Below are 15,882 nucleotides of genomic sequence, written 5' to 3'. Positions count from 1 at the left end.
AAACAACTAGGCCTTATAACATGGTATAACTAAGTATTAACTGCATAGCTTTGAAAAAATGTCAGTGTACTGCATTTAATTGTAGTACATGTGTTAGGTCGTAGAAGAGGGTGCATATGTACCTCTTCCCAAGGGATGCCAGATTTAGAAGAAAACAATAATGGGTATAGAAAATCTCCGACGCGATGGAGTTGCCATGAACACTGCACTTCAGTAAATCCGTCGGTAGCCAAACAATATGGACACAAATAGATCAATTTCAAATCAGACGCTGTGCCAATCATTTTTTGTTTTCCAAAGACTACGACGAGTCAAAATATAAATTAAAGTCAAAGTTAAAGTGAAGTATGTATTACTAAATTACACAAAGTTTGGTTATCATTGTAATCACAAAAAAAAACATTTTATCAATGAACGTTAACTTTGAATAAATCTACTCAAAATTATATTCTTTTTTCATATCTTATCTACATTACAAATTATATCAGTCAACGATATTCGTATAATTCCATCCGTATTAGGCCTATGCCTAGATACGTGTAATATATCTACACTAGTATCCCAAACGTGTGTAATTTTTATTTTCTTATCATTAATTGTAAAATTCAGTTGGATTAAAATTGTAAATAAACCTCCTCCCTCATTAAAACAACGATTTGTGAATTTTATGCTTAAATTGAAACACAAGGAAACACTAGCTGATTATGAAGAACCGTGCGCCAGTACAACAGATGACATCCATGATACATTTACCACATTTAGGGCACTCTACACCTACAGGAACATTTTAGCGCTATTTCAATATTGTGGTTATTCGTATCCTGTGGGGATTTGGGTTAGAATATGTCCTTGAGCAGTACCCCTTTGCTTGTCGAAAGAGGCGGTCCTTCGGATGAGACCGAAAAACCGAGGTCCCGTGTCACAGATACTGAAGTTTAACTATCATTTTGAAAAATATTAGAAGTCGTATGAACTTGTGTACATTTCATTTATGAATCATCGTAATAAAAATAGTCTAAAAGCAATCCAATTTTCCTTTATATATGATTGATTGGTTAATTGAATATTGTTTTACGCCCCTCTCGAGAATATTTCACTCATATGGAGACGTCACCACTGCCGGTGAAAGGCTACAAAATTTAGGCCTATGGCCATTGAGCAGGGAGGGATCTTTATCGTGACACATCTACTGTGACACAGAACCTCGGTTTTTGCGGTCTCATCCGAAGGACCGCCCAATTTAGTTGCCTCTTACGAAAACCAAGAATTACTGAGGACCTAATTTAATCCGGATCCCCATGAGACTATATCGGACGATAAATACAGAGAACATTATACCCTCATATTTTTCTAACAAATTCCAACTTTCATATCTATTGATTTTGCAGATACTGTTGTGATAGCCATAGACATTGGAGAAAAATTCTGGGGACTTGCATATTCCCATCCGAAGAAGCCAGGTAGAATTATACCACTGGATTCAAAAGACATGGAAAAAATATCGTTTCTTATTGAAGACAACGAGAAGATCGACAAAATTGGGAAAGATGCAACGGAGAAATACTTGAAGATGAAAAAAGATTTGCAAAAATACAAATTTTTTGATAAGATCACCTTGGAAAGCGATACAGTAAGATTAAGATTTTGAGTGATACTTTATAGTTACTTTGCTACAGCGTTAAACGCACTATTTGGGTACTTTTATGAAAAGCATCGACATTGAAGTACTTACAAAAAGACAGGTCGTAATAGAAAGGTTAAGATAACAAACAGTGATCAAACTCATAACTTCTATAAGCAATACAAAATAGAGATTTGGGCAAACATGGACCCCTGGACACACCAGAGGTGGGATCAGGTGCCTAGGAAGAGTAAGCATCCCCGTAGAATAACAATACCCACAAAATATAGATTATTTCGATACCATCGCAATTTAGAAATCCCTAACTTTTCGACAACCAATCCGATATTCAAAACAAAAGAAAAGAATGCACGTGAAGGTGAATATTACATTCTATTTTTTCTAGTTTGTTAGATCTCAGTCAATCAGGAAGTTTGAATGTGTTGCTTATGTACAATAATTCGTGCATATAAGCAACACATTCATAGTTATTTCGGATTTCAAACATTTCGGTTGAGCATCACTGAAGAGACATTATTTGTCGAAATGCGCATCTGGTGCATCAAAATTGGTACCGTATATAAGTTTTACATTATGACCCCTGGGTCGAGGCCTCTGCTGGTGGACTGTTAGTCCCCGAGGGTCTCTACAGCCCAGTAGCTAAGTACTTCGTTACTAGCTTGAAAATACGGATGTATATTTAATTGCTGTTATAAAATTTAGAAATTCATTTCAAAATTAAGGATTATCTCCCTCGTGCATAGCTCTTATCCTTGGACGAATTTGGCTCCACTTTTTTGGCACGCTGTTTTTGGCTATATTTAGCTCCAAACCTTCATAGCTATTTCGGATTTCAAACATTTCGGTTGAGCATCACTGAAGAGACATTATTTGTCGAAATGCGCATCTGGTGCATCAAAATTGGTACCGTATATAAGTTTTACATTCAAGTACCGGAATACCGTAAAATAAAACTAAGTGAACATTTAGACGTGTGTGAAAATGTCCATCAATCATAAAATTTTACAATTTATGTCCCCTTGTCCCAACGATGCTTCATAGGAAATTTGAAAAGAATTGGAATGGTAGTTATCAAGAAGCTAAAAATTTTCAATTGCTAAAGCAATGTGCTAACTGTCATTTTGATGTCGAAATTTTTTGTTAAATACTTGTGATTTACCATTTCAATTACAGAAAACAATAAGGTTTATAAACTTTTTTTATTGAGATTTGTGTTAGAAAACCCATCTAGTGGCTCTGAATGAAGCAAAATTACATTATTGTCTTCCCTTACAAAAATTCATTTCTGTATAATACTATATATTCAATAGAACCGAAATCTTTATTTTGATAACATGTTAAACTTAGTTTTCATTTCATCAATGGCCATGGTTAAACACATACAAAACTGTCATGATAGCATGTTTTTACAACAAAATAAATTTTAAGATTAAGTGCTAATATTACTTTAACACATCTCATCCTTGTTCATTTTGGCCCCACCCTGATACCAAAACCCCTACACCGAAATAAATGTTGTTCGTAGTGAATAATGGGGATATAAAAGCTGAGATTTTAATAATATCTAACGTAGAAGGCCATATGTGACGTCACTGTAACACGTGACTACATGTAACTAACTTTTTTTGCAGTCGCGGCTTACATGTAGATTTTAATCTGCATTGTGGCTAATTATTGCAATATTTTTGGCGAATTAGCTACTACCATTTTACTATATGCATAAGAAAGACAAAATGCATATAATTTTGTATATTTTGGAAGTATGAGATCAGGATATGGGGCTCACGGCGGGTGTGACCGGTCAACAGGGGATGCTTACTCCTCCTAGGCACCTGATCCCACCTCTGGTGTGTCCAGGGGTCCGTGTTTGCCCAACTATCTATTTTGTATTGCTTGTAGGAGTTATGAGATTGATCACTGTTCGTTATCTTCACCTTGCATATGCACTAAAGAAAATGTTTTTATCCCGGCGATCATGAAATCTACAATTTTGTTGGAGGCATTCCTGGTCTATATGACTATGCATTTAGTTTTTCTTACAGGTGTGCGGTTGTAGAGAATATTTTTTTTAATTGTAAAGTGTTAAGGTTTTTGCCCCGCCCCCTAAGGCCCCTGGGGTGAAGGAGTCCTGAAATGTACAATTTATGTACCTTTGTCCCAACAATGCTTCATAGAAATATTGGGGGGAAATTGCAATGTTAATTATCAAAAAGAAGTTAAAAATGTTCAATTGTTAACGCACGGTGGATGACGCACCACGACGAACACAGACCAGTTGCAATAAAAACTCTAACCATGCGACCAATTTTATCATGAAAATCTTAAATTAATTTCTTCAAGTGCGCTGAAATACAGTGCCAATATTTTTTGCTTTAACAGAAAAATTGGGAATCGAGGACTTTTTACTCTAGTGTTAGTGATGCAAAATAAGCACTCAGCAAACTCAGTATAATAATGTTACATTTTGCACATACTTCAAAACAGTATTCAAGGTTTTGAAACATAATGGATCTTGTACTATGTGTTAAAACCCTGATTTCCACAGTCCTTGCAATTATGATGTACATGTACTATGCAAATAATACCATAACAAACGACCAGATTTTCAAATTTTCCGGACGACCTGTCTCCACTACATGTACATGAACTGTGCATCAGCCTATTAGACGAATAGGACATGCCCTAATTCGCTCCGTACTTAGAATTGATTGGTAAGACTAAAACCAAAAACATGTAGTCTTTGGTGTAAATTGTAGATTTCTTGCTAGGTGTATTTTTGTTGTTGTTGTTTGTTTGTTTGTTTTTTATTCTCTGTTCATATCATCCATATTATGCAAATCTTTTCGTTTGTCCAAAAAAGGAAAGGTCGTCCCGAAAATCTTGTTGATCGTGTCATTTGTCATTTTAGTCATTCGTGTAATTTTTGTATTTGACCTTGGATCCACGTTGTTGATCCGACACTTGTAGATATTTGATGTTATTGGAACTTTGCTTTGAGATTAGTCACTGTTCGTTATCTTCACCATATATACACAGGCAAATGTGCCTCACGTGAATTTCATGTGAAATTCACATGAATTTCACGTGAAAATTTCTATGTGAAATTCACGTTAAAAGAGCATCAAATGTGAATTCACACGAAAAAAAATCACGTGAAATTCACATAAAATTCACGTGAATTTCACGTGAAATCTTTAACATGAATTTCACATAAAATTCACGTGAATTTCACATACACTTTATAACGTTAAATCATACATGGATATTTTGATACCCTGAATCTCGGGTTAAGATGAACACAAAAAGGAGTACAAATCTGCTTTCAATCTGCTGATAATTTAATTGATTGAATTTGTTTTTACATGGTTGTCTTCATCGTCTTTTCTTTCTTTCTTTTAATTTCTGAAAAAGAAATATTTATGTATTAAAAGGACTGTTCAATACACAAAAGGAGTCATCTTAAGCCTTATGTACACATACTGTACTATGAATGAAATTGCATGTAGATGTAGCAGAAACGAAGAAAAAAAAGTTGCAAAATTATCAATAATTTGTGTTTGAAAGAAACATAACCTTTTATATATCATCATACAGAATAGAATAGAATTATTATACAAGATACAGAAGGAAGTCATGGAATATGTTTTCAAATTGGCATGTTCTAGTCCAGAGGCGATTTGAAAATGACTTTCTAGATGAAATCTATATAAATGCATTGCTTAAAATGAAACGATTGACATTGATAGAGCTTTCAAGCTTACATTCTTCTCATTTAAAACTATTGTTAAAGGGGGGAGCAACCAATATATATACATTTTATTGGCATTACGATATATATAACAATCGATGGACATTGTTACACATCACCCCCCCCCCCCCCCTTCAACGTGCCTGATGTCGATGATGCCTCGCTCTATGAAGGTAATATAGAACGTTACTTAGCACCCCTAATCAATATCTAAATCGATTAAATTATAAAAATTATGTTCTGAATTACGATTACCATGTTCTCTGATGAATAAGGAAAGATTAACAAACCGTGTAGAGTTATGCGATTCTGCGACACGTCCCCGAAGTGACTTCCGTATTTTCGCTGTCGTGCCTATTCGTTGATGTACCCCGTCTAAAGTAATTCTCATCAGTCTGAAATAAGCGGTTGCATTAGGAACTTTAGATCACATAAATGTAATAAACCTAATGGCTTGAATTTACACTGAACATTTATATATTACAATGCTCAATCTCATCTTACCTGTAAAGTTTCTATGTACTTTGACATTCGCTGTCTTGCTTACGTCAGACGCGTCAGACGGCTTAATCGAGTGTGACGTCACAGTCTTGTAACTATTACCGGAATCTGACTGTTACAGTGTAAAGCTTTATATTTTTTTTTTAAAGTTATCTAAATATACATGGACAGTATTGTTAAGGATTGTTCATGTTTTTCGCTTTCTTCCGAGTGCTAGAAATCTGTGTTTTCCTTTTGATTGACGATCTACAAATTCGGGATGGTGAATACGGCTGATAGAAAATTTTCATTTCTACATGCGTGTATCAACAATTTCCAATAAGTCTAACTTTATGCATACACCAGCTTCCAAGGTATCACACCGGTAATTATTCTCGATGTATCTAATAAGGAGGGGGGTGTAATTAAAATTGATGCCAAACTACCGACAGCGGAAAACAATATCATGGCATTTTTTCCCACCTGCACAATACTACCCTCAAATCACATGTATGTAAACAGCCCAAGTGCACTCCGACAAGTAGCCTGTTACTAACATCATAAAGCAGCGAGATAAAAACTTTAACTCATCTTCAGTAGTTTTACAAAACTGACAAAAACAACAATCTTTTGGAATGCGTGGTTTTGAATATCCACCAGTTTCAACTTCTAAAGGGTGGACAAATATTCTTAGCTATTTAAAACGTACTACTCTCACAAATGGAAATTTCAAATGGTCTTATTAGTTTTAATTCATAGTTCTTTCTGATTTTACTGTAAAATAGTAATTTTCCATGTGTAGAAAATTTCGTGGTTTTGAAGTTGCACATTCTAACTCTATCAATATAGTGATTCTTCAAGTAGTTGGAAAATATGCTTTCATTAATATCTGTGATGATGGGAGATTTAATTTATATTTTAATTCTTAAGAGAAAAAATAATGGGAAATGAGAGAAATCAGGTGTGGAAAGTACATGTAATCATACTGCGTACAGAACTACAATGCAAGTTAATAATTTCGCAAATAAACGAGGAGAGGGAGGCGTGAGCAGGATCTACTTTATTGGTCGTTTGCCTACATTTTATAAATGTACTCTAATTTTTGAATTGCCTAATCTCCATATCGTTATATATTTTACCTTAATTTTATTTATTTTTTCGCTTGAATATATTAAGAAGTGTGAATATTTCACTTTAATCGCTTTTCTTGTGAAAGTTTTAACGTGAATAGCTTTTCACGTGAAATTCGTGTGAAATTGTTCGTGTGAATTTCACATGAAGAAATTTCACGTGAAATTCGTGTGAATCTTTTCACGTGAATCAACGTTCACATTATTTCCTTGCGCAAATCAAATCACATTAAAATTTTCGCAAGGAACTAATGTGAAAAGTGATATAATGCTTTTCACGTGAAATTCATGTGAAAAATTTAACGTGAATTTCATGTGAATTGCTGTTCACGTGAAATTCATGTGAATATTTTAACGTGAATTTCACGTGAAAAGTGATTCACGTGAAATTCATGTGGACATATTAACGTGAATTTCACGTGAATCACTTTTCACGTGAAATTCACATGAAATTTACGTGAATTTCACGTGAAAGGTTCATGTGAATTTCACGTGAACAGCATTTCACGTGAAATTCACGTGAGGCACATTTGCCTGTATATATATATATATATATATATATATATATATATATATATATATATATGGGGGGGGGTGTCAAGACATATGACTTTTAAAATCTTTACACGACCGTTCTTTGCGATAAATTATAGATTAGACGTCAAAGACAACAGCTTTTTCAATAAATATGAAAAAAGGAAATGTTGATATCTTGTGATCGGTCATCCAGATCATTACTTTGCGAAATACTTCTCTCTATCTACGCACAATTACTCTGCAGTTGATATAAAAAAAAAATCTCATTTTCATGTAGCAATATTACAATATCACCTGTCTCTCAATTGATTCGATTCGTTACGCAAGGACATGTTTTGCGTGTGATCAGTTTTGAAATCGGGGCAGGTTACTGACAAATAAGTTGAGTTTACAGGGTTTCAACAGTCTCGTTTAAATTCAGCATTTCACAAAATTTATAGCCGGTATAATTATCTAATTCACATTGTACAAATACAACCTATATAAATGTACTTGGTGTTCACTAGCATTTGGTAACAGGATCTAACATTACTCTTGATTTCAGAATTCCCGTCGTTCGGAATTCACTATTATGACGTAAAGATTTGTACGTTATATTCGTAGGTGAATGAGACTAAAGTTAAATCCAAGGAGATTTTCAAAAGATGGGCAGAGAAATCATTTCACATACTATTTTGTGAAATCGACACTAAGTTCGGAGCGATACCAGACGAGTATAAAATTGAATATGTCATATCCGCAGACCGACACTGGAAAAGCAAAAGGAAAATAATGAGAGATGCTGTATGTGAAATTGAGGTACGTTTCGAATCCAAAATACATATTACAATATTTTAATACTTTATCTAGTGTCTCATTGTGGTAGATATTAATGTGGCTTAAGTCATATGAAATGTTCTTCTCTTTTCTAATGGAATATAATTGTGAAAGAGATGATATGGTTACAACATTACACCTGTTTACTTCTCTTCGGGAAACATATTGATACAAAAGTACAACGTCATGTAACCCATAGCAAACTCCTGTTCCTCCTTGTAACGTGATAATCGATGCTACCTTCCAAATAACAAACGATATGTTTTTTAAAGAATAATTCATTTACAAAAGAATTTATAAAGAAACAAACTGCACAAACACTTGCACACAGATCACGCACACCTAGAAAAAGGCTAACGTTCACAGTAATAGGAAAACAGTACCTATTTTATATTGAATTATGTAATTAATATATATATATATATATATATATATATATATATATATATATATATATATATAAAGCACAAACAAACAATTATAACACCCAACCTTACGTTTACCCCTAGGATCTAAACGATACATGTGATAATCAATTAATATATAAAGCACTAAATAATCACAACTAGGTACTGAAAATTTTCGCCCCAGCCCGGGGTCGAACCAGCGACGTACGGCACCCACCGCCTAGCAAGATTGTCAAACCAGTGCGTAAGTCCACTCGGCCACAACGACTTATATATATAACTCTAAACAATTTGTAGAAATATAACGACCGTGTTACCGATTTTCTTCAGTCGTGTTTATCTCTCATAGCAACGTAACGCACGACTACATAATACGAAAGTACTATGACGTGACAGTAAGTATTATAAACGTCAAAGTAAATTGATATTGCGGGGAAAACATTTGAGAAAGGTAAGAGTCTAATAATAAAATGAACAATACTCACCCGACCTCGTGGACACATCCTAAAATATGAACTATGCGTACAATTAAATATTTGGCATTAGTAATGTAACAGAATTTTAGAAATGTTTGTTCACAAAGCAGTCAACTACTGGTCTAAGTGAATACAAACAAGAAATATTACAGTAAGTAGTCAATCGTAAGTACATCAATATTGTTATAATCAGTTATTATAAGACGTTCTTTGCATACAAGTCTTACAAGACATTAATTATTAAAGACAAAAATGTTTCCTTTTGTTTATTCCGTGTGGTACATAAGTATTTAATTTTTTTCTTCCATAAATTTTCTCTAAAGCGACGATAAATGTCATCTATGTACAGTTTTTGAATTCCTATTGTAGAATAATCGTCAATGCTATGAGAATCCGTATAGAAATGAATGGCTAACAGGGTCATCAGTTTCTCGTCTAATAAATGACAAATTCAAAACATGCCTTTGGTATCAAGTTACCCCTGTATCTCCCACATATACAATTTTGTTGCATTTTTTGCAAAACACTCCATAAACTACATTGCTGGATTTACAATTGATATAATTTTTGATATGATATTTGTTACCGTTGCAGTCCTCAAATTGATTGGTTTTAATGACATATTGACATAAAGTACACTTTTTAGCACCAAACGGCTCGCATAAATTTTCTTTTCTGAAAAATAGATTATTGTGTTTCTTATGTACCAGAATGTCTTTTAAATTTTTGTCTCTTTGAAAAGCCACTATGGGCATATCTCTAAAAACATTTCTGAGGCGGTCAGTACTTTCAAACAAAATTTGACGGTTTATTAAAATCTTGTGAATATTGGGAAGCCCTTTAAAATAGTCTACCACAAAGGGAACAAAGGGAACACGTTTACCCTGCTTCGTCTTTTTTCTGTAGTTTAGGAGATTTGATCGGTCGAGTTTATCTACTTTCTTAAGTTCATTTTCTACATCATTATCTAAATAACCGCGTTTACTTAGATTTTTCTTTATTTCCTTCCGCTGAATTTGATATTTTTCTTCTATGGAACAAATTCTACGCGCACGGAGCCCAAGTGCAAAGGGAATAGATTTTTTTGTAGATTCGGGGTGGCTAGAGGTTTTATTAAGCTACATATGTTTATCGGTGGGTTTGCAGTATAAGTCAGTACAAAGGATTCCGTTTGTTATTGAGATTGTTACATCAACATTGGTGTTTGATAGACGTAAGTCAAGCTGAATGTTTGGATGTATTTCATTCGCGGTTTTATGGAATTGTTTAAGTTCTTTTTCTGAAGAATGTGATGTTTTTGTGTGTTTAGACTACCCATATTTGGGAGCATCTCCAAATGCAGTTGTGGATGATTCTGCAATTGTTGAGGTCAAATGCTCTTACAGTGGAAAAAATGAAATGGTCAAACCAGGAGCACATTTCAAATATCTTATGTTTGATGACTATGGAAATGTTGTATTGAAAAAGTCACATAATTATTATGATCAAATACAGGGTCAGCTGTACATAAGCAAAAGAAAATTTTGTTATTTTGTTGTTTTTACTCTTAGGGATCTTTTTGTTCAGAAAATCCCTCTTGACACATATTACTGTGAACATTCTTTGTTGTCAAAGTTGAAAGTATTTTTTGCGAAATAGTACAGACCATTCATTGCATCAAAATTATGAACATATCTGTGACTTGTACTAATTTACATGTAAAATACCACATTATTAGAATGTGGTGTTACTTACACAATTTTGGATGTCATGATGATAAAATACAGGGCCAGTTTGTCGCAAACAACAGGTCATATAAATTATGCCTAAAAATTATGTCTCCTCTTTTCCATGGGGAGACATTGTTTTTGTATTTTCTGTCCATCTGTTACAAGATCTTGTGAACGTTTATTCTCATATGGCATATCCGATAGACTTTAAACTACTAATGAAATACTGAATAAATCATTATGTATCATGTTGCAATGAAATGAACTACTATATGCAGTCAATGGTGTCTCTTTATCTTATTTTCTTTCATACTTGGTATATAAGGACATACGCAACAGTTTAAAATTGTATACATGTATAATTTTTCATGACATTCCGTGTATACATTCTATCTCGTTTCTACAAAAAATCTTGAGGTATATTACCACGTATGTTATAGAGTTAGCATAGTTTAAATTACTAGTTAATCCAACCACTGAGATACCAAGACCAATACACAAACTACAATACAAAATTGAAACCTATTTCGGAAATCATACATGAACTCTTACAATTGACGATATGAAAAAAAAAATTTATAGAAAATATCAGAAATGTTGCGTATGCCCTTAATCTTCAAAAGTATACTTTCATCAAGCAATACGTGTAACAAGTATACATTCTATGTATTCATGACTTCAATGAATTCTTTAAGTTCTGGAAGCTCTGTAAGTCTATGCATTTTTTGTGTACAATACACTGCCTGAAATTAGATATGGCAAAGCATATGAAAACTATTCTAGAACCTAACAGAATTTTGCTGCATGGTATGCCATGTTTCAGAATTTTGTAACTCTTCCTTAACCCAATAATTATCTCGATATGAATACGTTTTGATGACATTCTCCTATCTTTTACAACTTCATATGCTTCTAACTGCGATTTCCTCTTCAAGAAGGTGGGTGTGTTCACAGCTACATCACGACAAGCAAACAAATCTTGAACCATAATTCCTCTATCAGCCATAATGCTGTCTCCCTTCTCAAACATGTTTATGGTTGGATCAAGCAAACATGATTTTTCAATTATCTGCCGGTCACTTGCTGAACCTCCATAGGAATCTGATATGAAAGTAACAGCACCTTTAGGACTGCATCCAATCATGATTTTCAATGTGTTCTTATGTTTGTAATTTGACCAAGTTACACTTTGACAGTTTACATGCGAGGGTTTCTGAATAGGAACCTCAGTTGCATCAAGAATAACTCTTGTTTTCGGAAATTTCCTCTTAAAATCAACTGGCATGGTTTCCTGAACTATATCCTTAGACGGCCAAATGTTGAGCTCTTTTAATTGGAAATAAAGACAATTTATCCACTGGACTATTACCCTGGACACAGTTGATTCGGAAACTTTGAACAGCAATGCCAACTCTACATCATCTTTGGTATGCGCAATTTCATAAGGGTAATAAACAGTTTATCTTTAGGGTGTAGTAGGGAGCATTGGTATTTTAATTCAAATGCAGCAGGCCCCAAGCACTAGAGGAACATCATGTAATTGTCCAAATCATCAAACCCAGTGTAATACAAAATTGCTCTATCGTCTACACGAAAATTATCGATTGAGTATCTCACCGATAAAGGAATTTCACACTGAATTTCCTCATCACATGTATTAGGACAGCATGGTTCTGGTTTTGAACTTTCCCCCATCGTTGTGACCAGTTTCACACTGAATATCTAAATTACCAAGCTCTTGAAAAGATAAATCATCACAGACCTGTCTTTTTTTGTACTGCTTCGCTCGTGGCGACTCATCAGTGATGCTGTTCCGAAACTCAAACACTGTTGGAAATGAGTTTTCTTTCAAACAGGAACGGTCTCCTAAAATTATATTTAGGACATCATAGAATTCATAAACCATCACAACATTAAAAAAAATATTTTCAGGACATATTTATTAATCTATTTATATATGATAAAGGTAGAGATCTTAATAATAACTTGAATATTCCTTGCTATGAAAAAGAAATCAGTGGAACATTCATGTAGGCCTACAGTACATGGTAATTTATTCATAATAATGATGCCTTCAGGACCTCCCATATATCTTTCTAGGTCTATTTGGGGGTTTTCTGTATTAGCTTTGATAACCATTATATATGGCTATTCATAAATAAAGAAATATTATCTGTATGGTACTGTCTGAGACGTTAGCCATACCTCAAGGACTTGCATGAGTATCAACTGAAAAAGAAACAAGAAACCACAAAGCAACACGAACTTCAATATCAAGATGTTAATTGAACAATACACAAAATCAATAAACGAGGAAATGAATGATCAAATGAATAAAATGTAAAATTTGCTTTTAGAAGTACCTAATAGCCCAGAATCTCTGTAGTCATCTTTTCGAAAGTGGAAATGGCAAACAACATCATGTTTCTTATGCCTCCATAACAGTTTCGTTTTGGGGTCGATTCTCTTGATAGCGACGACCCACTTCTGTTCTAGCTCCGGATCTGATGGAAATTTGTGTCCTCCTGAGTTATTGCACCCTGGGACACAGCAATGTTACGGCATTGTTGCTTTAATAGGCGTTTCTTGGCGAATTGCAGTATTCTTGCATTACACTCAAGCGATGACGCGAAAATCAAACGCTCAGTTAACCACCTCTAGAACCGTCGCGCCACCTATTGCGGGAAAATTCGGGAATACAGAAAAAAATACATGTGTTACAAAGATCTCGCAAAGTCACACCTCGGATTAAGATTGTGAACTTACGTGGATTATCATTCCAATCTTGTGATCCCCTAGCTCCAAAATACAGTACACCGTGCAATGTTGATAACAGGCAGGGTAAGACGAAGTGTGACGTCATGTCTATGTTTTGACGTACGTCACAATACAACTGTGACATAGGTGAATCTTACGATTTCGTTTTATGCAAAAAAATATTTCCTGACTTATACAAGCTGTTCGGGAGATTAATCTAGTCGGGTTCAGTTTTCATCGGGTGCGAGGTTTTAAAAATTAAGTTAGTAGAAAAACGTTTGTTTATTCGTTATGCACATGGTCACGGTGCGCGATACTTCAGCAATAAAAGTGTTTTAGAAAGCTTTAGAGGGATTTCGTTCTATTCATTCGAGAACAAGTGGTAGCAGAGCGTGGTTTCGGAGATGGCTGGAAACGGAGAAAACATCGCTGAAGTAAGTGAAGAATCGGAAGCAAATCTACAGTCGGAGAAAAGCAAAAGTACATACGTCGGACATGCTGCAGATGTTGACGAGGCGAAACGTCAGAAAACAAAGGCTAAGTCACATTTTACACGAACCAAACATTATTCAATGAATTTGTTGGAGCAGGGCTTATCAAGTCGTAGAGAGTTGTGTGATGTTAGACAAAATTTGATTGACTTACAATAACCGTTGATGAACCTATTGTTGTCACTATCGGCCGAGTATAAGAAAGTGAATGACATTAAAAATTTATTTTAAACAAACCAAGAAATAGACATAGTCGAGGAGTCTTTTGAGGACTGTCAGGAAAGAGTGCAAGTGTATTTAGACGCACGCAGAAGTGAACCGTCAAGTGTTGGGTCAATACACCGTGCACGAATTGGACAAGCAGAGGCAATTCGAGCTAGAGCTGCAATCTTTCGTGAAGAAATACAGAAAACAGAAGAAGTGAAGCGAATGATGGAAAAGGAATTTCAAGCGAAACAGGAACAGTTGAATGTGACTATCAGGGAAGGATATAAAGAACTTGAACAAGCCGAGAATGAAGTCCAGAATGCAGGAAGAACAGATGAATTCTGAAATGGCTCCTTGTATGCCAAGCTACAAAGGAAAATTCCTGAAATAATGTTGTCTACATATCACAGATGGCTGTATGAAAAACAGAGAATTGAATAGGTAGAAATACTGCGAGAGTGGGTCATACAAGAATCTGAATTCAGGACTGTAGCGAACGAGACAGTGTATGGTTTCCATGTAGATTCGAACAACAACGTTGAAAAACCAGAAAACTCAGCAAAGAGCATTCTTTGGAGTTACAAATAATCTAGCCAAATGCAAAATGTGTAACGGGCCACATGGAATTTGGTCATGTGAACAGTTTAAACGACTTGATTTACATATTATATGTAGCTCAGAAGTGGAGTTTCGTACGTCAGACCAAGTCGTGCTATCGTTGTTTGGGGTCGGGTCATTATGGACGCTCATGTAGGAAAAGTCGACCTTGTAACATTGACAGTTGTACAGAAACTCACCACAGACTTCTACACATTGCAAATCGGAATGCGATACAAAGCAAAGATAGAAATCAATCATCTTCATCAGTGTTAAACCAGTATGCTCCAGAATTCCGTCCATCGTCAGAATACCATACACAGTGTTAAGGAGCTAAACCTATACAAAACAATGCTGTTTTGCCAGACAGAACTTTGACGTGTCATGGAGGGGAGCCGCAATTTATTGCGTTACGAACCATTCCAGTGATCGTTAAAAACGGGAAGAAGAAACTGAAAGTGAATGCATTGCTGGATGATGCCAGCACGAGAACATACATTAATGCGGATGTAGCAGCAGAGTTGGAATTACAGGGAAAATTACAGAAAGTGACTGTGGGAGTTTTAAATGACAAAACAGAGACATTCGAAACAATGTCTGTGGAATTTCAATTACAAAGTGTTGATGGAAGGATTACTACTGAAGTTGAGGCCTTTACAGCAGACAAAGTTACTGGTGACATGTGTGTGTTTGATTGTCAAAAACACCATAACAAGTGAAATCATCTTAAAGAAATTCGATTCCCTAAACTTGGCAAAAATCTCATTGTTGACATTTTAATTGGAATTAACAATAGTGACCTGCACTGTGTTTACAAAGAGATCAGAGGTCAACCAGGTGATCTTATAGCCAGACTTACCCCTTAAGATGGACTTGTGTTGGAAG

General features: G+C 34.9%; 1 protein-coding gene across 6 annotated transcripts in view; it reads left to right on the top strand.

The window, feature by feature from the left end:
- Positions 1–15,882, top strand: part of LOC125665779 (heat shock 70 kDa protein 12A-like) — an 83,348-nt gene that overhangs the window by 48,168 nt on the left and 19,298 nt on the right. For 5 of the 6 annotated variants that reach the window (XM_056151090.1, XM_056151087.1, XM_056151085.1 and 2 more), the window contains 2 exons: positions 1,389–1,630; positions 8,141–8,335. The exons of the other annotated variant lie outside the window; for it this stretch is intronic. In XM_056151090.1, coding sequence (XP_056007065.1) covers positions 1,389–1,630; positions 8,141–8,335 — 437 coding nt within the window. The remainder of the gene's footprint in view (positions 1–1,388; positions 1,631–8,140; positions 8,336–15,882) is intronic. 6 annotated transcript variants of the gene reach the window in all.

Source organism: Ostrea edulis, chromosome 10, assembly GCF_947568905.1.
Source record: "Ostrea edulis chromosome 10, xbOstEdul1.1, whole genome shotgun sequence".
NCBI classification, from domain to species: domain Eukaryota; kingdom Metazoa; phylum Mollusca; class Bivalvia; order Ostreida; family Ostreidae; genus Ostrea; species Ostrea edulis.
Note: the sequence above shows the minus strand (reverse complement) of the source record. Positions and strands in the feature narration are given on the sequence as shown.